This window comes from Apodemus sylvaticus, chromosome 4 (assembly GCF_947179515.1).
Source record: "Apodemus sylvaticus chromosome 4, mApoSyl1.1, whole genome shotgun sequence".
Lineage (NCBI taxonomy): Eukaryota > Metazoa > Chordata > Mammalia > Rodentia > Muridae > Apodemus > Apodemus sylvaticus.
The window spans coordinates 140,825,489-140,848,413 of NC_067475.1; the positions used below are offsets into that span (position 1 = coordinate 140,825,489).

Below are 22,925 nucleotides of genomic sequence, written 5' to 3' on the forward strand. Positions count from 1 at the left end.
GTTTACATGTATGAAATTCACAAATAAAAAGATAATTGTAACTCTTAATGTAATGATATGCTAATGGAAAAGAGAGTAAGAAATTAAAAAATGACCCATAGTTAAAAAATTTATACAGCTTTTTATACATGTGAAGACCCAGGCCTTTCCTATATTGGCCTATATGTCTGTTTCCTTCAGAAATTTCTTTATAATCTGATTGTCCCTTCCTTAAACTGTCTTGAACAGTGAAAACTTAGAAATGAGCAGCTGGTGTATATTGTCTTCTGAGAATGTAACTGTCTTAATCTAAACAACTCAAGCCAAAGACCCCTGCTTTCCCGATTCTGATTTCTCAGCTGAGCTGTCAAAATAGTTATAATAAACTAGATAATTGTCAAATCAAAAAAATAAACAAATAAATGTACAAACAAACAAACAAATCCTCTAGCATTCAAAAAATATTTGTGAAGTTGGTCTAGTCCAGAAAAAAGTCATTTCCCTTGCCGCTTGCCTGTGGCTCCTATATGGATGTCAACATTGATTCTGGGAAGTAAAAATACTTGTACATTTTAAAGTCTCCATGTAGATTCCTGCACCTTTCCAAAACTCTCCATCTCCTGTGCTACGCTAACAATATAACCCCCCTCCATCTTTATGAATGCAAAGTTTCTCCTACCCAAATTATCCCCATTTTCCTCTCCTGATATTCTTCCTTCTCTATTACACCACCTTGGCCATACCAAATCTGTTTCCTTTTCGTCTCTGAATTCTTCCAGCTGCCTCTGAACATGTTTCCTTTCCTACCTATAATGAAATTCTTACCCGGAATAATGGACTGGATAATCTTCTGATGGTTTCTTTACTGTGATCTGCTCATACAAATGTAATATTTACATGTTATTTTAAGGGAATATAATTCTGCCTAAAACCTGTTACAGCATTAAAAAAAAGATGTACAGAGGAACCATATCGCTTACTTAGAAAGCAGAGATTTGGGGTCTACCAAAACATCAGACCAAAGTCTTTGAAAATCTTTGTAGTCATGGTGTTTAAAACAATTGGGCTGCTCATACAATAATCCTCACTCTTAACTTGGACAGTTTTTTTTTAAGGATTTATATAAACTGTTCTCCCCAAAGCATAACTCTATTCACATAATACTTTTGTTTCTACAGAAGATTGGTTCTGAATATTCCTCCAATGACTACTTTTTCAAGGAACCACTTCTGAGTTAAGAGTTAGCACATATGATTGGGAGGAATCAAGAGAAAACACTTCCTGATGTGATTAGAACCAGATTACTTATATGAACCATACTAGTGATAAAAATACCTTTTCCATGGAGCCTGGAGGGGAGAATCTTTCAATGGACTTGATATTTGATTTTGCCTTCCTACTTCTGAACACCAAACTGGTGACTACAGTCGGGAGACAAACTACTGAAGTCTGAGGATTCTCTAGTGGTCAAGATGAAGGACCACTGTGATGTCAATAGTTTAAGCATCATGCCAGCTGAGAAAGAGACATATATATTTCCATTCCTTATACTTAGTGGTTTCAATTTTTTCAACTAATTATTGAAGTAAAAGTTTTTTAAAGAATCACATATGTTCACAATCTAACATATGTATATGAAAGTTATATGGGTGAGATATAGAATATGGAGACATGATAGATCAATAGACAGATTGATAGTCACTCTTTTGGTGGTTCTCTGCTGTACCACGTTCATACAATTCGAATACTAAATCATATGTTAAACGAATATCATGTTGTCCAAAACCTATGATATTCCTTTCAAAAATATGTAGATAGACACCAGCTTTTATGTAGAAAGCATTTAAGAGCCATGAGATTAGAGGAGTCAGGAGGAACAGCAGTCAATCATCATATACATCAAACAATGATGTAAAGAAATTTTACAAAAATACCAATTAAGTTTCATGATATTCAAAATTAAAAGTAAATTAACATATGTGGAAAATGATTCCTTTCTATCTGAATGAAAATTAAAATATTTAAAACTTTTTAAGAACACAACATATTTTGGAAAAAATAAACATTTCCTGTAAACCAGAGAGTTCATAGTTTTTATGTTGATGTCTGACCAGTTTACAAGAAAAGTTTGTGTTCATAGTGGGTAAAAACATTTAGACAGCCTAGAAAATACTCTTCTCTCATGTTCAGCATAGGTATTTTTTGAAGACTTATAGAAAACTTCTTCTGGAAGCTCAAAGCATAGCTCTCCTTAGTTGATAACTTTGTTTCTTTAGGGGATTGGTACTGAACATTGCTAATGAGTAACTTCATGAAGCAACTGCCAAGTTAAAAGCTCATTTACATGATCTGGAAAATCAAGATAGAACACTTCCTGATTCCATTAGACTATCATAAAGATTAAATAAGTTATTATATAAATACCTTTACAGTGGAGCCGGGAATCGAGAACCAATCAATAGATGTGAAATGATCACTTTCCTTCTAGGCACTAAATACCAAACTGAAAACTGCAGTTGGTAAGAAAACTGCTGAAGTCTGAGGATTCTTCAGTAGTCAGGGCAACTGTGATTCAAAGGTTCACAAACCGACCTAACTGACAAAATGACAAGTGCATCTCATGTCCTTCAGTCTTTTGGCTTTAAAATCATGTTTCAACAACTGTTAAACCATAGGTATTTTTATTAAATAACAAATTTTCATAAAAATACATAAAATACATGTGATATGATAATTTATACATATATATATAGAGAGAGACAGACGAGAGAGAGAGACAGACGAGAGAGAGAGAGAGAGAGAGAGAGAGAGAGAGAGAGAGAGAGAGAGAGAGAAAGGAGAGGTCAAAATGGCAAGGAACAAAGTGGGAAAAGATCTTTACTAACCCTACATCCGACAGAGGGTTAATATCCAATATATACAAAGAGCTCAAGAAGTTAGACTCCAGAGAACCAAATAACCTTATTAAAAATGGGGACAGAGCTAAACAAAGAATTTTAAGCTGAGGAATATCAAATGGCTGAGAAGCACCTAAAGAAATGTTCAACATCCTTAGTCATCAGGGAAATGCTAATCAAAACAACCCTGAGATTTTTACCTCACACCACTCAGAATGGCTAAAATCAAAAACTCAGGAGACAGTAGGTGCCAGCAAGGATGTGTTGAAAGAAGAACACTCCTCCACTGCTGGTGGGATGCCAAGCTGGTACAACCATTCTGGAAATCAGTTTGGTGGTTCCTCAGAAAATTGGGCATAATACAACTGGAGGATTCTGCTATACAACTCCTGGGCATATACCCAGAGGATTCTCCACCATGTAATAAGGACACATGCTCCACTATGTTCAAAGCAGCCTGATTTATAATAGCCAGAAGCTGGAAACAACACAGATGTCCCTCAATAGAGTAATGCATACAGAAAATGTGGTACATTTATACAATGGAATACTACTCAGCTATTAAAAGCATTGAATTCATGAAATTCTTAAGCAAATGGATGGAACTAGAAAAAAAATCATCCTGAGTGAGGTAACCTATTCACAAAAGAAACACATGTTATACACTCAGTGATAAGTGGATATTAGCCCAGAAGATTGGAATAGCCAAGATACAATTCACAGACATAATGAAGCTCAAGAAGGAAGAGCAAAGTATGGATACTCTGGTCCTTCTTAGAAGGGGGAACAAAATGTCCACAGGAGGAGATATAGAGAAAAAGTGTGGAGAAGAGACTGAAGGAAAGACCATCCAGATACTGCCCCTCCTAGGGATCCATCCCATATACAGTTACAAAACCCAGACACCATTGTGAATGCCAACAAGCACTTGCTGACAGGAGCCTGATATAGTTGTCACTTTGGAGGCTCTACCAGTGCATGACAAGTACACTCTCAGCCAACCATTGACCTGGGCACAGGGTCCACAATGGAGGAGCTAGAGAAAGGACCCAAGGAGCTGAAGGGGTTTGCAGCTCCATAGGAAGAACAACAGTTTGAACCACGCAGGACCCCCAGAGATCCCAGGGACTAAACCATAAACCGAAGAATATAGATGGAGGGACCTATGGCTTCAGATGCACATGCAGCAGAGGATGGCCATGTTGGACATCAAAGGGAGGAGAGGCCCTTGGTGCTGAGAAGGCTGGATGCCCCAGTGGAGGGGAATGCCTGGACAGGGAAGCTGGATTGAGTCGGTTGGCGAGTATGGGGGACAGGAGATGGCCTAGGGGAATTTTTTAGGGCCTTGGGGGAACCCAGAAAGGGAGACAACATTTGAAATGTAAATAAAGAATGTATCTAATAAAAATGTAATGTGAAAGAAAAAGTAAGATGCCTTAAAAAATCAAATCAAATCAATATTTGAAAAGAAAAAAGAAAAAAGGAAGGAAAGAAAGAATAAAAAAAACTAAGTGATTTTCTTCCTTCAAACTAAAACAACAATCTCCTTTCCAAATGTTTCCTGAATTAGATCAATGCATCTTCCACTCCAGAAGCATACAGTCCTAGGTTTTCCTTTAACATCACTGGTCTTTCCAAGGTATTCCCAATTTCTTGATCACAATGAGCACTTTGTTCCCAAAGGGAAAAAACAGATCCCCTTACCTTTCGTGAGAGGTGACTCCCAAATAAGGAGTTCATACAAGTTGGTTCAAACAGCACATGAGGGGCTATGCAGACAGGTAAGATGTAGGTTTCTAGGTGATTCCCAGTAGAGGTTTTAATTTTTAATAGCACAAGGAAGAACTGTTTTAGCAGGAGGTAATTTGCTTGTGGTATCTTCAGTAGAATACTATACATAGAAAAAGGAAAATTTACTGTTGGTTGTCAGACAAGTAATGTTACTTACAAAACTCTAAATATAAAGAAAACCCCGGGTAAAAGTTTTGTAGACCAGCTCATAGTATAATCACAAAGCAAAAGAAGTAAGAATATACAGCTAGGCACAGGAGTGGCAGAGCAGCTGGGACCTAGTCCTTCTGGGCTCTATCTGTACCCAAGAGCTGAGCTGTTCTACAGCTGCCTGTGCACAGGTCCTTCCAGGGTAGATATAGTCTCCCTAGAATGCTTTGACTCCCAGGTTTACAGGCAAAACTTATTTTCTCTCCAGTGACTGTCCACAGTGGTTATGGCCAGGAGAGCAGGTAACACAGGAGTGACCAAGCAGCTGGAACAGGGCCCTTCCAGGTTCCATCTGCACCCAGGAACTGGGCTGAGCCACAGCCCTCTGTGCCAGGGGAGAGCAGGTCTCCCAGGGATGCTGAGAAATGGTTGGAAGCCCACAGGAGGAACAAGCTCCAGCCAGAGACAGCAGAACAACTAACACCAGAGATAGCCAGATGGTGAAAGGCAAAATAAGAACATTATCAACAGAAACCAAGGCAGCATGGCACCACAACGGGAAGTCCTGGATACTCCAACACACTGAAAAAGCAAGATTTGGATTTAAATTCACAGCTCATGATGCTGATAGATGACTTTAAGAAGGACATAACTAACTCTTGAAGAATTACAGGAAAACACAATCAAACATGTGAAGGAAGTGAACAAAACCATCTACAATATAAAAATGGAAGGAGAAACAATAAAGATATCACAGAGGGAAACAACTCTGGAGGTAGAAAACCTAGGAAAGAAATCAGGAGTCATATATACAAGCATCACCAACAGAATATAAGAGATAGAGAGAATCTCAGGTGCAGAAGATACCATAGAAAACACTGACACAACACTCAAAGAAAATGCAAAATGCCAACCCAGGCAACTATACTCAGCAAAACTCTCAATTACCATAGATGAAGAAACCAAAGTATTTCATGACAAAAACAAATTTACACAATATCTTTCCACAAACCCAGCCTTTCAATGAATGGAAAACTCAAAAAGGAGGGGAATTGCTCCCTAGAAAAAGCAAGAAAATAATCTTCTTTTAACAAACCAAAAAGAAGAGAGTCACATAACCGTAACTCCACCTCTAATAACAAAAATAACAGGAAGTAACAATCACTTTTCCTTAATATCTCTTAATACCAATTGATTCAATTCTCTAATCAAAAGACATAGACTAACAGACTAGATATGTAAACAGGACCAAACATTTTTCTGCATACAGGAATCTCACCTCAGTCACAAAGAAAGATACTACCTCAGAGTAAAAAGCTAAAAAACAATTTTCCAAGCAAATGATCAAAAATCGACTTTCAACCTAAAGTAATCAAAATATATAAGGAAGGGTACTTCCTATTCATCAAAGGAAAAATCTACTAAGATGAACTCTCAATTCTAAACATCTATGATCCAAATGCAAGGATACACAGACTCATAAAAGAAACTTTACTAAAGTGCACATTGCACCTCACACAATAATAGTGAGAGTCTTCAACACCCTACTCTCATCAATGGACAGAGCATGGAAACAGAAACTAAACAGAGACAGAGTGAAATTAACAGAATTTAGGAACCAAATGGATTTAACAGATATCTATAGAACATTTTATCCTAAAACAAAAGAATATACCTTCTTCTCAGCACCTCATGGTACCTTCTCCAAAAGTAACCATATACCTGGCTCGGACACAAAACAGACCTCAACAGATATAAGAAGATTGAAATAATCCCATGCATGGACCTTATCAGATCTCCAGGGGCTAAGACTGGTCTTCAATAACAATAAAAACAACAGAAAGCCCACATGCACATGAAAACTGAACAACATTCTACTCAATTATAACTTGGTCAAGGAAGAAAGAAAGAAATTAAAGACATTTTAGAATTTAATGAAAATGAAGGCACAATATACTCAAACTTATGGGACACATAAGTAGTGCTAATACGAAAACCTATAACTCTGAATGCCTCCAAAAAGAAACTGCGAAGACATACACTAGCAGCATGATAGCACATCCTAATTCTCTAGAACAAAAAGAAGCAAATATACCCAAGAGCAGTGGAAGGCAGGAAATAAACTCAGGGCTGAAATCAACCAAGTAGAAACAAAAAGAACTATTCAAAGAATCAACCAAACCAGGAGCTGGTTAGTCGCAAAAACCAACAAGATAGATGAACCCTTGGACAAACCAACCAGAGGGCACAGAGACCATATCCAAATGAAAATGAAAAGGGAGACATAACAACAGATAATGAGGAAATCCAAAACAACAACAACAACAACAACAAAAAAGCCATCAGATCCTACTACAAAAGCCTATACTCAACAAAACTGAAAAATCTAGATGAAATGTACAATTATCTAGACAGATACCATGTACCTAAGTTGAATCAGGATCAGATAAATTATCTAAATCATCCCAAACTCACTAAAGAAATAGAAGCAGTCATTAATAGTCTCCTAGATAAAAATAGTCCAGGATCAGATGGGATTAATGCAGAGTTCTATCAGACCGTCAATGAAGACCTAATACCAATATTCTTTAGTGCTGCACCAACAACAGGAGAATCTGTTTGACAAGTTCCACAGACTGAGAATTAAACTTCAAAAGAAAGAGATCTACTGGTACTGGTTGTGGAACTCTCCCCTGGAGCAAACATACTGAGCCGTAGTTCTCATGGTAACATTTCTGTTTTGTTCTCTTTCATTCCTTAGTTACAGGTTCCTGATAGCCTAGACCATAATCTTAAGCAAGAATAATGGGTATCAAAACATCCCTTGAGATAGGTGGTCACTAACATGACTGTATCTCCAGGTGAACCAATGCTTTACTTTTTAAATCATTTACAAAATTATTATGATAGATGAAAACTTTCCCAATAATAAAATTTCATATGGCTACAGGTGTTGACATTGGAAGTGGGTTTTGGCATATGGTAAAGAAAGCCTTAATTATAAAGAATTAAAATAGTTTAAATTTATGTGTTGAAAATTTATAAAAAGTCAGGTATTAGATGTTAAATAATAATTAACCAAATTGGGCAGGAAAGTTAGGTCAGTGGTTGAGAGCACTGCCCATAAAGATTTAGAAATATGTTCTTTGGAATATGCTATTAGCCTTGGAGGATCGCCCTATTAAATATATCCTCTTAGAATTGTTATATTTTGATAATTTATATTAATAATAATGATGTGACCTGTTCTGTTTGTGATTCACTGGACGTGTACCTTCAGAGTTGGAATTCTCAGGTGATTTTTGAATTTTACTGTGCCAAATGATATTTGTTGGTGTTAGTGATTGTTTCACTGGATACAGTTTCTAAGAGTTGTTATGTTTGATTTTTAATGTATAAAAGCTCCTGCTTGAGAGCTGCAAAATACACTCAGATTCAAACTGCCGCTGTGTTTGTCTCTGTTTCTCACAGCTGAATCCTTACCCACCTGGACATGGAGGACTCTCATCCCAGGGACCCATTCCCACTTGGAGTGGTCCGTGGCACTTCAAACTATTTCACAAAACAGAAACAGCTAAATATCATAATTCTGACTTGTCCCCTCTTCTACCTCCTAGGCCTAAGAAGATGGACAAGAAAAGGAGACCCCCTCAGTCCCATATTCTACAAACAGTACAGAAGGCTAGAGAATAAGGGGAAAATTCAATGCTTTTCCCAATTGTAAGCATGGATGATTGAGATCCAAATGGGAATCCATCTCCTTTAAACTTCTTAAGGAATTAAAAGATGGATAGAATAAAAGGAAGTCATTGAGTAAATGCAGCTGATTCCAACCTTCCTAAATCTTTCTGATTCTCCTGCCTCACATATATTTATCTAGTGAGTGTATATATGCAGGTATAGGCATTTCCCAGCTCACAAGTAGAGAACACCTCTGTCCAGACTAAGGCTTCACAGACAGTGCCTAACCAAACCATCTCGCTGGTCCAACACAGCAGTTTTAAGATGCAGGAATAGAGGCTGGAGATACAGCACAACTGTAGGTTGCTTGGCTAAAGCATGCACAAAGCCCCGGGTTTGACCAGGAGTACAGGATAGCCAGGCATGAAGATGCAACCTATAATCTCAGCACTCACAGGCAGAGGCAGGAGAGTTAGAAACTGAAGATCATCCTTGAACAGGGAGTTCAAGGCCAGTCTGAGATATATGATCCCCTATTTCCCAACAATAAAAGGCACAGAATATTAACAATAGAACAAAACAAAACGATATTTCTCTAATCTGTAAGATAAGTGGAGTCTAGTAACTGGTAAGGAATATACTCTATAAAACTACTCTCAAGTCTTGACAAACTACTACTAAAGAGGGCGTTTATACATTTCTGAAACACTGTGAAGGAGATCAGTACTTACTTGATAATCATTTCTCTTAATATTTGGAAGTAGAGGTACAAATATCTTCATATTTTTTGCCAGTGAAAATGTCAATTCCAACAAGATGTATCTAACAGAGGCGAGAACAGCAGGAAACATGGTACACTCTAAAAGAGGGAGTCAAATCTCATTATGGATGGTTATGAGCCACCACTTGGTTGCTGGGAATTTAAGCTTGCCCGCCCTCAAGTACCCAAGCATCTCGGCTCCCCGCCTCGCCAGGACCCCACATCACCTACTGCATTCCCCGCTGCCCCGCCCTGCCCCGCAGGCCCGACCCCAGGACTTCACCTTCCGCCCCACACTGCACATCTTTGTGGCAATCTCCAGTCTCAGAGACTGCAGAGGCGCTGGCGACAACGGCTGGTTCGGGAGACCGGGCGGGGCCTCCATGCTTCCAACACCAGGCTCCCCGCCTCGGCCCGCCTCGCCCGGTCCCGCCCCGCCGCGGCCACACTTCCAGGATAGGCCCTGCGCTCCACAGGCCCCGCCTCCAGACTTCCCATTGGCTGGAAGCTTCCTGAGGTCCAATCCCTCACTTGCTGCGGATTAGTGCACTCCCCCCTTGTGGAGCTACCTGCAGTGCACTGTCTGAAGCCTCCCTGTCTTCCTGCACAGGATGCATCCTCATCTTTACTACCAGGCCCAGCTGACCTTGGATTTGACCATTAGGACCAGGCAGCTTGCTCTGGGCCCTGGATCGCAGGTGCATGGATGCTGTTGCTTAGTGGTCTTCAAACTCTCAAGTCCTGCTGATTTTGCAAGAGTTCAGATTGTCTGTGGAGCACAACTGTGATTCAAGCTTCTGGTACAGCTTGCAGTCCCTCTTGGGGTTGGAATCCATTTCTCATTTCTTCATGTGCACTTAAGTAATTTAATTGAAGTAATCCTATCACGCCTAGATGCATAAATGTGAATATGTTGCTTTTCCTTTATATTTTAAAATGCAATTGTAAAAAATATTTGTTGACCAGAGGTTTTATAGGTTTAATTACGCATATATTTATAGGTTACTCTTTTGATATATATTAAACAATAACAAAAATTTTACAGAAAATTGAGTCTTTACTTGCATAATACATGAGAATATAATACAATTTCTTTGACTACATTTTCCAATTTTCACACATTTATAATAAGTTAACATGCTTATTTCATTAGATGCAGAAAAAGCATCTAATTCTGAAAAAATACAGCACTCATAGATGCTAAAGTATTGGAAAGATGATGCATTCAAGTTACACACCTAAACATATTATAGCCATCATACAACAAACCAAGAGCCAAATTAAATTTATAAAATTAAATGGAGAGATATTGAAGCAACTCTGCTAAAATCAGGGACAAAACCAGGATATTCACTCTCCCCATATCTGTTCAAAACAGTACGAGAAGTTCTAGATAGAGCAATAAGACCACGAAAGGAAATCAAGGGGGTGCAAACCGGCAAAGAAGAAGTCAAGGTATCTGCAGATGATACAGTAGACTGAAGCAACCCAGAACATTCTCCCAGAGAACTTCTAAAGCTGATTATCAGCTGCAGCAAAGTGGCCAAATATAAAATTGATCCTAACAAATCAGTTACCTTTCTTTATACAAATGCTAATTAGGCTGAGAAGGAAAACAGGAAAACAACCCCCTTCACAATCGTTAAAAAACAATATAAAATACCTTTGGGTAATTTAAAACAAAAAGGTGAAACACTTTCATGCCAAGAACATCAAGTATTCAAGAAAGAAATCAAAGACCTCAGAAAGTGGAGAGATATCCCATGATAATAGATGAAAATTAACATGGTATAAATGGCTATCATATAAAATGACTGTAGATTCAATAAAATCTCCATCAAAATTCCAAATAACTCTACAGAGAAATGAAAAGAGCAATTCTGTATTACATTTAGAAAAACAACCACAAAAAAAAAAAAAAACACACAGGACAGTGTTAATAATCCTTAACAATAAAAGAACGTCTGGGCAATCACCATCCCTGACCTTAAGCTATACTACAGAGCAATATTGATAAAAATGTATGTTACTGGCACAGTGACAGACATGTGATTCATTACAATAGTATCAAAGACTCAGAAATACAAAAGTACACTTATGGACACTTGCACTTTGAAAAAGAAACCAAAACTATACAATGAACAAAGGAAAGCATCTTCAAAAAATAGTGCTTGTGTAACTGGCAATCATTAAGGGGAAAATGAAAATAGGCCCATATTTGCCACCTGCACAAAACTTAAATCCAAGTGCATCAAGGACCTCAGCCTAAAACCAAATGCACTGAATAGAAGAGAAAGTGGGAAAGAAAATCCATCTCATTGGCATGGGGGTAAAATTTCTTAAATAGCCCTCCAATAGCTCAGGATCTAAGATCAAGAATTGATAAATGGGACCTCATGAAACTCAAAAGTTTCTGGAATGCAAAGGACATGGTCAATAGGGCATATCAGCAACCAACAGATTGGGAAAAAATCTTCACTAACTCTACATCTGATAGAGGTCTACTATCTAAAATAAATAAGAACTCAAGAAGCTAATTTCCTTTTTTAAAAATATTTTTATTTTCTGTATTCTTTGTTTACATTCCAAATGATTTACCCTTTCCCAGATCCCCCCTCCCCCATGTGTCTTTATTGCATGCTGGGGAATCCTTTGGGTAATGCCCAGGAGAGGTATAGCAAGGTCCTCCGAAAGTATAGGCTGTATCCATCCTGTCTAAAACACAAGCTTAGAAGATGCCTTGGGTAATTTTCATGACAACATCACAACAACCCTATTCAGATTTTTCCTAGTGCTGCATATTTACATGCAAATAACATAATTTCACTTTTATTAATGGATGAATGCTGTTGAATCGTTTAAACGTGACATATTGTTACAACCTCTTCTATTGATATACATCTAGGCTGTTTCCAATTTCTAGTTATTATAAATAGAATATAAATGAAACTACATAAGTAAATATCTGTTGTAGCATATAGTGTCAATTGCATATATGCCCAATATTGGTATCGCTGGATCTTTTGGAATATTTATTTTCTTCTTGTGAAAATTTCACCTTGGATTTCACAAGGACTCTTCCAGTGTTCAGTCCCATCAACAGCAGATGAGTCTTTTGCTTTTCCCATCATCCTTGTTATCATTTGCTCTCTTTTGTTTAACTAATCATAGACATTCTGACTAGTGTAGGATAGAATCACAAAACAGTTTTCTTTTGCATTTTCTCACCACTGATACAGATGCCCAATATCAAAGCAGTCTAATCAAGCTTCAGAAATATATGTGGAAGAGGAGACAAAAATATTTACTCGTGTATTCTAATAACAAAAATAAAACAAAGCTTCTTTGTAAATTTTTTATTTATCATAAAAGGAGTGGAATTATATGTAATATTATCTCCTGTATACATTGATATTGTCATGAACATTTTTTATTATATTATAAAATATAGTGAATCTTGACTAACTGACCTGAGGATGGAGAGTGAGTGGAAGGAGGAACCTGAGATTTGTCAAGCTAAAAGAACACATGTCATAAAACCACATTTTCTTGAACTTCCTGTCTCCTAAGCATACATTCGGTAATCTATACTGTGCTTTGGATATTCTGGAATAAAGACCAAAGGGGATAAAAGGGGTGCCTTTGGCCCGTTCATGATCCAGCCACAGTAGGAATATGAAAAGGCAATAGAATTATAGGTTCCATTTAGGCTCACCCTAATCCATAAGGGTGAGAAAGAGGAACAGTCTCAATACTTTCTTGGAACCAAATTATTCAGCATCTAATGAAATGATCATATGATTTTTTTCTTTGAGTTTATTTATGTAGTGGATTACATTGATGGATTTCCGTATATTGAACCATCCCTGCATCCCTGGGATGAAGCCCACTTGATCGTGGTGGATGATTGTTTTGATATGTTCTTGGATTCAGTTGGCAAGAATTTTATTGAGTATTTTTCACCAAGATTCATAAGGGAAATTGGCCTGAAGTTCTCTTTCTTTGTTGGATCTTTGTGTGGTTTTGGTATCAGTGTAATTGTGGCTTCATAGAATGAGTTGGGTAGTGTTCCTTCAGTTTCTATTTTGTGGAACAGTTTGAACTTTGAGTCCTGAGTATCTCTCACCTCCCATGTCTCTGGTACATTCTGGAGGTTCCCCCCAACCTCCTACATCTGGTGGTTGCCTGTTTCCATGTTTTCTTCTGGACCTCAGGGCTTCATACCTTTTCTGTCCCCCAATAACAGATCAGGATCTCTTTTCCCCCAACACCCCCACATGTCCAAATTCCCTCCCAGGTCCTTCCCTACACCCTTGTGATTGCTTTTTTTTTTTTCACTCCAAATGCTACCGAATCATCCTCACTTGGGTGCTTCTGCTTGTTTATCTTCTTGTGTTCTCTGGACTGTAACTTGTGTATTCTATACTTCATTTTCTTTTGTTTTATGGTTACTATCCACCTGTTAGTGATGATATTCCAAATCATCTTTGTGTCTGAGTTACTTCAATCAGAATATTTTCTAATTCCATCCATTTGCATGGAAACCTCAACATGTCCTAATGCTTAAGAGCTGAATAGTATTCCTTTGTGTAAATGAAGCACATATTCTGTTTCCATTCTTCTATTCTGGGACATCTTGGCTGTTTCCAATTTCTGTCTATCAGAAAGATGGCTGCCACGAACATAGTGGAACACGTGACCCTACGCAATTGTTGGGAATATTTGGCTATACTCCCAAAAGTGGTATTGCAGGGTTTTCAGGTAGATCTATTTCTATTTTTATGTGGAATCTCCAGAAGGATTTCCAGAATGGTTGTACCATATGTAAACCCACAGCCAATGGATGAGTGTTCATCTTTCTGCACATCCTTGCCAACATTTGTTGTCAGCTGAGATCTTTTGCTTAGCCATTCTGATTGGTGTAAGGCAGGATCTCAGAGACATTTTGATTTGCCTTTCTGTGATCACTAAGGATTTGAACATTTGTTTATTCTTAAAATTTGTTCCCCACCCTAATTTATTATGTGTGATGATTAATGCTGAATACTATTGGAATTTTGTTTATAACTCTATCTGACAAAGGAATGTAGGCATGACTCTGAGGATATATTTATGTCATTAGTTTATATTCTTCACTTGCATTTCAAATGCTAAAACCTTTCCCAGTATAACCCCTTCCCTGAAAACCCCCAACCCCTCCTCCCACCCCTTGTCTTGAAGTTTATGTTCCTCCACAAGACCAACTCCCACCTACTACTCCACCAATTTCCCCACCATGGTGCATCTATTGAGCCTTCACAGGACCAAGGACCTTTTTTCCTACTAATGCCAGACAAGGAATTCCTGTGCCACATTTTTGACTGGAACCATGTGCATACCATTGTTGATGGTTCAGTCCCTGGGGAGAGTTTTATGGTGAGAATCTGTAAGAATTTGGTCAGATAAGCTCCCCAGTTTCATTTATTCTGCAGTATTTAGAATGACATTCTTTTGTAATTTAGAAGAAAAATTTTCAGTGATTTTAGTGGATCTGTCACATGAACACAGGTGCCTGAGTAACAGAAGTGGAGGAGAATACTGAAAATGCAATCTTCCAAATAATGTGGAGAATCATGAACGAGGCACACTGGAGTCTAAGCAATAACACAATTTAATAGCATTTAGTAAAATATTTAAAAATATATAACACATAACATAAAATAAATACAGTGAGTGAAACTATTTGTAACAGTGGGGTTAAATAAAAAAATGAAGTTGTTTCTTGTAATAATCTCTTCTGCTATGTTTAAGAGGGACATAGAAGAGAACATTGAAATAGAATGACCTGCATCTTTTTTTATCCTTAAGAGGTGTCCATTGTGGAAAGTTCTATATTGATGTTATTTCATGGTCGCCTGCTAAAGGAAACACAAAAATGTCATGGTTAGACAAGCATTCTCAGTTATAGATTCACCCCACTTCAATTAAACTAGTTTTTCAGTATATTTTCTCACCTATACACAGAGAATTTCTTAAGTTAACACTATATCTGATTTTGAGTGGTATTACCTTTTAAGATTCTTCACAAACGTGTTGTAGTAGATCTGTTGAAACTTAATATTTATATCAAATGCTAAGCATTTGAAAAGATTATCTATCAAACAACTTTTTTTTACAAGAATAGCACTGTTTGTTGGCACATAGTCTTAGCTTATAGAATATTTATTGGATTTCCAAATTAAATAATTGATGTAAAGAGATGTTTCTCAAAACAATTTCTTATCCAAGATATCATACATGACTTATGGACAATGGAAAGAAAGGGAAGAAATATAGCAGATAATATTCTGGAATTCGTACAGGGTCTAAAAATATTGGTTTGTCATACATACTTGTATGTATGTATGCATGTATGTATGTACATATAAGTGTCTGTATGTATACCTATGTATATATTCATATAATCATATACAAGTTAAGTGTTGTTTCAAAAACTTTTCCAATCCTTTAATATCATGATATGCTCCAATTTTGCCCTGATATTTACAAATTTATGAAATCAAAGAATGATGAATTCCTTCCATTTATTCGATAACTAATTAAACTTCTCTTAACATGTAGAAACTTCTGCCCAAGTAGCAGCAGATTAAATCTTTAATTCTGCAATATTAGCATTTGAGGTTTTGCACTGATGCCATCTTTGACTTTTTTTTTTATTACAGGTGACTTACCAGCAGTATTTACTGACATCTTTATGTCATCTGAGCTGTTTTGATTATGGTCACCAATGATATGGTCCTCAGCTCCAAATATATCTACATAGTTGTCAATCATGGTTTGTATAATAGATATCTGTAACAGCACAAGGCAAAAACAAGATCCTCTATTATATCACATAGTTTACCAAATTGAAATCAATAAAAAATTGAAATCCAAAATGATGAGGAAAATTACAGTTAATCCAAGCAGATATGAACCTGTGAAATGAAGTTGCTCTCTGAAATGAAGATACAAAGTTCTTTGCAACTTTCAAACATATTGCAAAGAATTGGGGACCTCCTAAAGCAATATAATAATTCAGAACAGATATGCTGCCAGAATAACTGAATGAAACAAATAAATGACTTCACAGATTTCTTGAATTGGTGATACTTTGCAGGGTGTGGGAGGAGAGGGAGTTTTATTTTAATGGTTTGAATGGGATGACTGGCTATTTACAAGTATCACAATATATGACACCATCTTTGTGACAACTTTTGGGTGGTTTAAGTGGCTTGGCTTCCCCATAGAAAGTGTGTCATTGGTTAGAATTTAAGGTTCCAGAAGTCAGGTTCCATTTTAAGTGTATTCTCTCTGCTTTGTGTTTGCTGCCTAAGATGAGAGCCACCAGCTCTCTGCTTCCTGTTGGTTGTCCTACCTTCCTGCAGCTATGCTCCTCTGTCATGACTTTGAAGGTCTGTAATATCTCTGGATATCCAGTTCACAAATAAGTATTTACTTCAATAAGTTGTTTTCGTCTAGCTGTTTTATTAAAGCAGTAGAAAAATTACTAAGAAAAGAAGATGATGAGAAGAGGGATCTTAGTTGAAAAAACTGCCTCCCCCAGATTGGAAAGTCTATGGGATATTGTCTTTGATCAACGATGGAATGTTTACGGCCTAGATCCAGGATGGTGCCACCCTGGAGCTATCATCGAGACAGAGAGATCCAGGGTGCAGGACAGGAGGCAGCAAACCTGCATAGCTTCTGCTACATTTCTTGTGTCCATGTCCCTGCCCTGCTTCAGTGTAGTCCCTGACATTTCTCAGTAGTTAACTGGTAGCTGGAAGTATAACATGAAGTGTAACCTGTCCTCCAGAAGTTGCTATTCATTACTGTTTTATCATAGCAATAGTAGCAAATTAAGTCACTTTCTAAATTGAACAAGGTATTCCCTGGTCTTTCCTACTCCATTGTGAGTAACACCACCTTGTCTTCTTCCTTTGGACCTTATTCCTGGAACCCATTTGATTAAAAGGAGACTTGATTTCTTTTCTTCCTTTGTTGTCTTTTTTTCCTATCTTTGAGGTCATGCCTGTTGTAATGGGTTAGGAATCCTATAGTTTCTGTATGTTCTTCTTCCCTATTTTCTGTAGTGTTATTAATTCTTGAAATGTCTCTAAGAGATGATCTAGTGTTCTCTAAGACATGATGCAGTATGAAATCTCACAAGATGATGCCAAGTTGTACTTCATCATCAGATAAATGGCATCTCTTTGAACAAGTTCTCTAAACTACTTATGGGAAGTAGCTTCACAAGTCATCTATCTATTTTCATAGTCACCCTCACTTTTATTCACATCAACAGTTTTCTATTGTCTTCAGATGTCATCATGAAACTCTTCCCATTTTCAGGTTTTTTGAGCTGTTAGAAAAACTATTGCTAATTTTATCTCATGAATAATATTTTCCCTTCATCAGAATGCATGCATTCTACTTGTTTGGAATAATGCAATGTTTTCCTTATAATCTAGCTTAGCCATGATATAAGAATGTAGAGATTACAAGCTTGTACTGGGTCATAGTTTTCTTTTGGTGTGTTTTCTGCAGTGCCTCTCCCCGAAGTAAGAAAATGAGATCATGCCTTGATATTTTATGCCAAATTGAAATGGGAACTGAGATGGTACTTGAAGAAAAATGGAGAACTCACTTTGCTGCCTGCTTCTGGCTTCTCGGGGCTTTAAGATAAATTGCCCCTCTCTATCCAAGATTAGGTCCTTCACAAACAACCCAGGCAAGATGGGAAAAGCTGTGGAAATTTTTGAGTTCCATCTCTTGCAGTTATTTTGAAGGTGGGTCATTAAAATTTTGTGTGGATATTCATAGCCTATAAGAAGAAAATGAGAATTGGAATTGACACTAATGAGTTTAAGCAAGCCTTCAAATGGGATATAGCATGCCCTGCTGTATTGTATGTCTCATTCTTTTCAGGACAATGTAGAATGTACATGCTAAGCATTGGGAGATTTACATGGATATTATGACAATGTAAGTTTGTATAGGCTGACAACTCTAAAATCGAGGAGAAAAATGTCAGTTTATCACTTTATTGAGACAGTTTGCACAAAATATATGGCAGACGTCTTCTGTGTTCTACTTTACCAGTATTAAGACATGCTTGTCTGAGTCTTAATATCAATAAGGTTTTTTTTTTACATCATAAGAAATTCACATTACTTGTCTATATTTGTCATTTTAAATATTTCACACACACACACACACATACAAACATACACACATATGATAAGTTGTGGTGGCTAGAATTCTCCAAGTAATTGTTAGGCATGTCAATTACTTCTCTATCAAATATTTTATTCTCATGATTATGACCATATTCATATAGTCCATTTCTGTTCACAGTATGAAAACATGGTTTTTATTAATCAGTGAATTGGAATGGCCTTCCATTGTTTCCTCCCAATGCTGTTCATCTTAACAATGTTCAAGATGATGCTGTTTGCTGTAGGAGACACATGAGCACTTTTGGACACACAATGGGTTTTTAATATTCTAGTTGTACACATGGACCTGGGAGAATGTAGCGTAATAATGAGGCAGGATTAAGTTGTAAGAAACAGAGAATTTTTTCAGCACTTCAAATAATTTATGATCTGATGGTAAAATGCATAGCCAGAATAAAGTGGACAATCACAGAGCTGGATGAATAAAAAAACGTGTCTTAAAGGAAACTGCAGTCTCAAGAATTATTCTTGTTTGTGTGTGTGAAGATTTCTCACAAGCAATAAGAATAATTCCTTTCTCACAACATTTTTTAGAGTGTTCACACAAACAGTAACTGAGTCAGGACAACAAAAGCAAATTTAGAATTAAATCCAGGTGCTTGATGTGCTCCCCTCTGTTTTAAAGTATTTCATCTCAAAAGAAATCTTAGGGAGTGTGTGCTGTGTTGTGGATATGGTTTTTCTAGGAAGTATGCACCCTGGATTTTGTCTCTTTCTGGTAAATCACCAATGTGATTAAAGTCTTGATTTGACTTTGCTTCTGAAACAAATAGACTGTCAGATCTACAGTCAGAGCAAGATTACAGCAACATTGAGATGATAAGACTCCAGATCCATCTAAGTGAATTTGGAAAAAATCTACATATGACAGATACATGGGTACGGCCTGTAGGTTGAAACACATATTCAAAATTATACTGTTAAAATAACAAGAGAATTAAGTTCTTGAGATTTCAGAAACATTCATGACATACAAAGCTCTTCCAAATGCTAGAATTAAATAGTCATCAAGTTGACACATTTCACTCCATACATTTGTTTTAGATTGAGCCACTCCACATTTGTCTTTTCTCAAAGACCTGCTATAGTGTCAGCTTTATAAAAAGCAAAAAGACCAGTTGATTTTGGAACTTCCCTCTATTGTCAGCACTTATTTGATTGAAACAATGAGGACTGAGAGTTTCTTACCTGCCTGGACTCACTAGCAATACTATGTTGCATAAAGGAAAATATATGTGTTTAGTGTGTTCTGGCTATTATCTACTGTATTAAAATCCTGAAAATAAATATTGGAGAAAAATAAAGGTAGGCCAATTTCAGTTCCCTCCAATTAATACAAATGTCCCCACAGATTGCTCTCATGATACATGAGAAAATTTTGAATAACCATGTTCTCTGATCTCTGACAGACATTGTTGCTGTCACTTGTATGGTTACTTTCTGCATTAGAACCTTACCTTTTTTGTTAGCATTTAAAAACATCATCCTTGCAAGCATACTTGGACATCTCAGAATTTTATCTTATCCAAATTCTTCTGATCATTTTATTGTTATTATTTATTTGGCAATAATTAACTTAGGATAAATTTTAAAATGCAATAGAAGGAATAACAGGTGATTCAATCAGGAAGCCTTCAATCATCATAATATGATCTCTCATTCAGTGGCAGAATTGTTGGTCATACGGAGATGTGAAATGCATATTTCATATGGACTCAGATATATGGTTACATTTACAATTTTCATTACAAAACAGGGTCTTCATACTTTAGCATAGATGAATATTTTTTTGTTTGTATGGTGTGAAGTCGTATTAAAATGGTCTCAAATCAGTGTACAGGCCAGCTGTCTCAACACCAAAATCCCTTCCCAGGGAGAAAAAAGGCTTCATACATCAATCAAGTTGGGGGACAAAGATTGGAGTGGGGGCATGATGACTGACCAGACATGATCAGAAGATGTAAACAAAAATGAAGGAGTATTAAGGCAGAAGATTTAAGAAAGTTTCAGTATATCATTTACACAGAAGCAATGTTGTCACCTTTCCCAGTGTAGACTCAGGGTATGGACTTCACCATCCTACTCTTAGCCGTGGGAGTACCTTTAGGGAGGGTGAGGGACATCCTGAAACCATATATTTCATGGATGCTTGCAATGATTATTTAAAAGAAAACAAGACACAAAAATCAATGTACAGTTAATGTCATCAGCCACATTGTAGAACATTGAGATGTGTGCTCCAAAGTACCACTGCTCCAGTTTTCAAATCCTGAGTCAAATGTGCCAAAACGAAGCAAATAGAATATTTTTTAAAGTTGCTGAATTTCTTGCCACTTATGAGAAATCTTCACTCAGACACAAAAGAAAAAATATCTTATGAATACCATTTCCTTAAAGACACTGAGTTGTTCTTTGAATGTGATTTAATTTAATTGTAGACTAGCTACTGTTTGTAACTGTTTTGCTCTGATGCATACCTTTGTACCATATTGAGCCTGATACCTGAGCAGGTCTAACCAGGGAATTTGATCCACTAAAACTGGAATAATGGAGGCCTATGAGCTATTACTTAAGTGTTGGGAATCAATGAAATGGTTTTTATTGTTTGGTTGGTTGGTTGTTTTTTTTTTTTTTTTTTTTTTTTTTTTTGCTAGTAGGAATTTCTGCCATGATTACCAAATGATTTTTTTTTTTTTTTAGTTCTTTTCTTCGGAGACAACATCTCCTGAGTTTTGTTTTGTTATCTTTTAATGAAAATTGAGTTTCTCTAGGAGAAATAGAAGTTTCTGCTATACTTTTTGTCATAACCACAGACAGTTTCAGAATGAGATATTATCATGTACCTGAAGACTATAATAATCAATGATGAACTTAATAAATGAAATGTCTTGTTATTTTGTTTTAGTGGGTATTTTTATTTATGACTGAAAAATATAAACATTGAGATTTCCTGATTAGACCACTGAACCCAGCTAGTCCCTCCTTACATTTCCCTGTTACTTACTTTGGAGTGCTCTTGGAGCTTCCTCACGGCCAGGACAGAACCACAGTTGGTAATCTTCCCTGTTCTGAGAGCCAAAAAGAACCAACAGTCACAAAAAATCTGACAGTAGAGTAGTGAAGAATCTAGTGTCTTTCTTCACTTATTATTTCCAGCTCTCTAGCAGGGAAATTATTAGGACCAGTACTATTAGCATGTCTTTTGACCACACTTTTGGGTCATCAGGACTGATTTCAGGAGAAAATCCTTGGGGACTTGCCCTTTCTTCAACGAGTGAAACACGGTCTACTAATCCACAGCAGAATAAGAAATTATATTCAGCCATCAGCACTAAGACCAGTCTTAAAATAAAATGATTCATATATGTTTTCCCACTATGTCAGTAAAATATTGAATGTTGATTTGACATGAACACACAACCTAGAACCCAGAGAGTCACATACTGACAGTGACTTTGATGACTTGATAAATGAACATTTGAAAGATATGGTTATTTTATTAACAGTGAGAAAGATAGACAGAGAGGCTTTGAGGCTGCCTAGGAGTACATGTAACCATTGGCTTTCCTTTAGAGGTAGCCAGTCTGTGGAGAGGATGAAGATATGTCTAACCTGGAAATTAGGATATATACTGAAAGAAGTTCAACAACATAATTTTTGAACACAGGGGTCTGGATGCATTTGAATCAATAATATAAATAGAGCATTCTGTTGGAATAGTTCACAACCACCAGGAGTGACTAAAATCATAATAAGCTCTAATGGGAGTTATCATTAATAGTACTTTCTTGTTGGTTCATGATTAAAAGAAAGGAATTTTCCCATAGAGTTCTTAAGTATGACACTGGGGGACAAAGATCTATTCAAGCAGACACTCAAACCTCCACCCAACCAAACATACAAGGAGGAGAAAGAGTGAGACCGAGAAAGATCTATAGAGACAGAGAAGCACACTGGTACTCAGAGGCTCACTATACAAACTCACAGGAAGTGATAGAGAGGAATATCCACACATTCAGAGAAACACACAAACAGAGTGAGAGTTAGAGAAGGAGAGAGAATTACACAGAGATAAACATTTAAAAACAGAAGGAATAAATATATGGAAATGTATGCAGAGACAAAACCATATAAATACAGACATTACAGACTAAAAGGTAACACAAACATATCAGAACATGCACACTTACAACCCCATGAAACAGAAAAAGAAAGCAAGAAGAATGTGAGAGGAGAGAAATCATAACCCATAAAGGAAGTGAAATAAAATTTTAATGAAGACAAAGAGAAAGAAAGAATGAAATAAAGGTAAGAAGAAAGATCTTATTGACACTCAAATTGGCATATATTAAATCATGTGTGTGCATACAACCAATTAGTTTCACTTTATTACAATGCATCTTTATT

At 36.8% G+C, this 22,925-nt stretch overlaps 1 protein-coding gene across 1 annotated transcript in view; it reads right to left on the bottom strand.

Annotated features, from left to right (window-relative positions):
• Positions 1-8,321: 8,321 nt before the first annotated feature.
• Positions 8,322-22,925, bottom strand: part of LOC127683726 (rho GTPase-activating protein 20-like) — a 66,373-nt gene continuing 51,769 nt past the window's right edge. The window contains exons 6-11 of the mRNA XM_052180978.1: positions 21,523-21,586; positions 17,904-18,103; positions 15,969-16,089; positions 9,490-9,792; positions 9,230-9,357; positions 8,322-8,369 (exon numbers count right to left, since the gene is read on the bottom strand). Coding sequence (XP_052036938.1) covers positions 8,322-8,369; positions 9,230-9,357; positions 9,490-9,792; positions 15,969-16,089; positions 17,904-18,103; positions 21,523-21,586 — 864 coding nt within the window. The remainder of the gene's footprint in view (positions 8,370-9,229; positions 9,358-9,489; positions 9,793-15,968; positions 16,090-17,903; positions 18,104-21,522; positions 21,587-22,925) is intronic.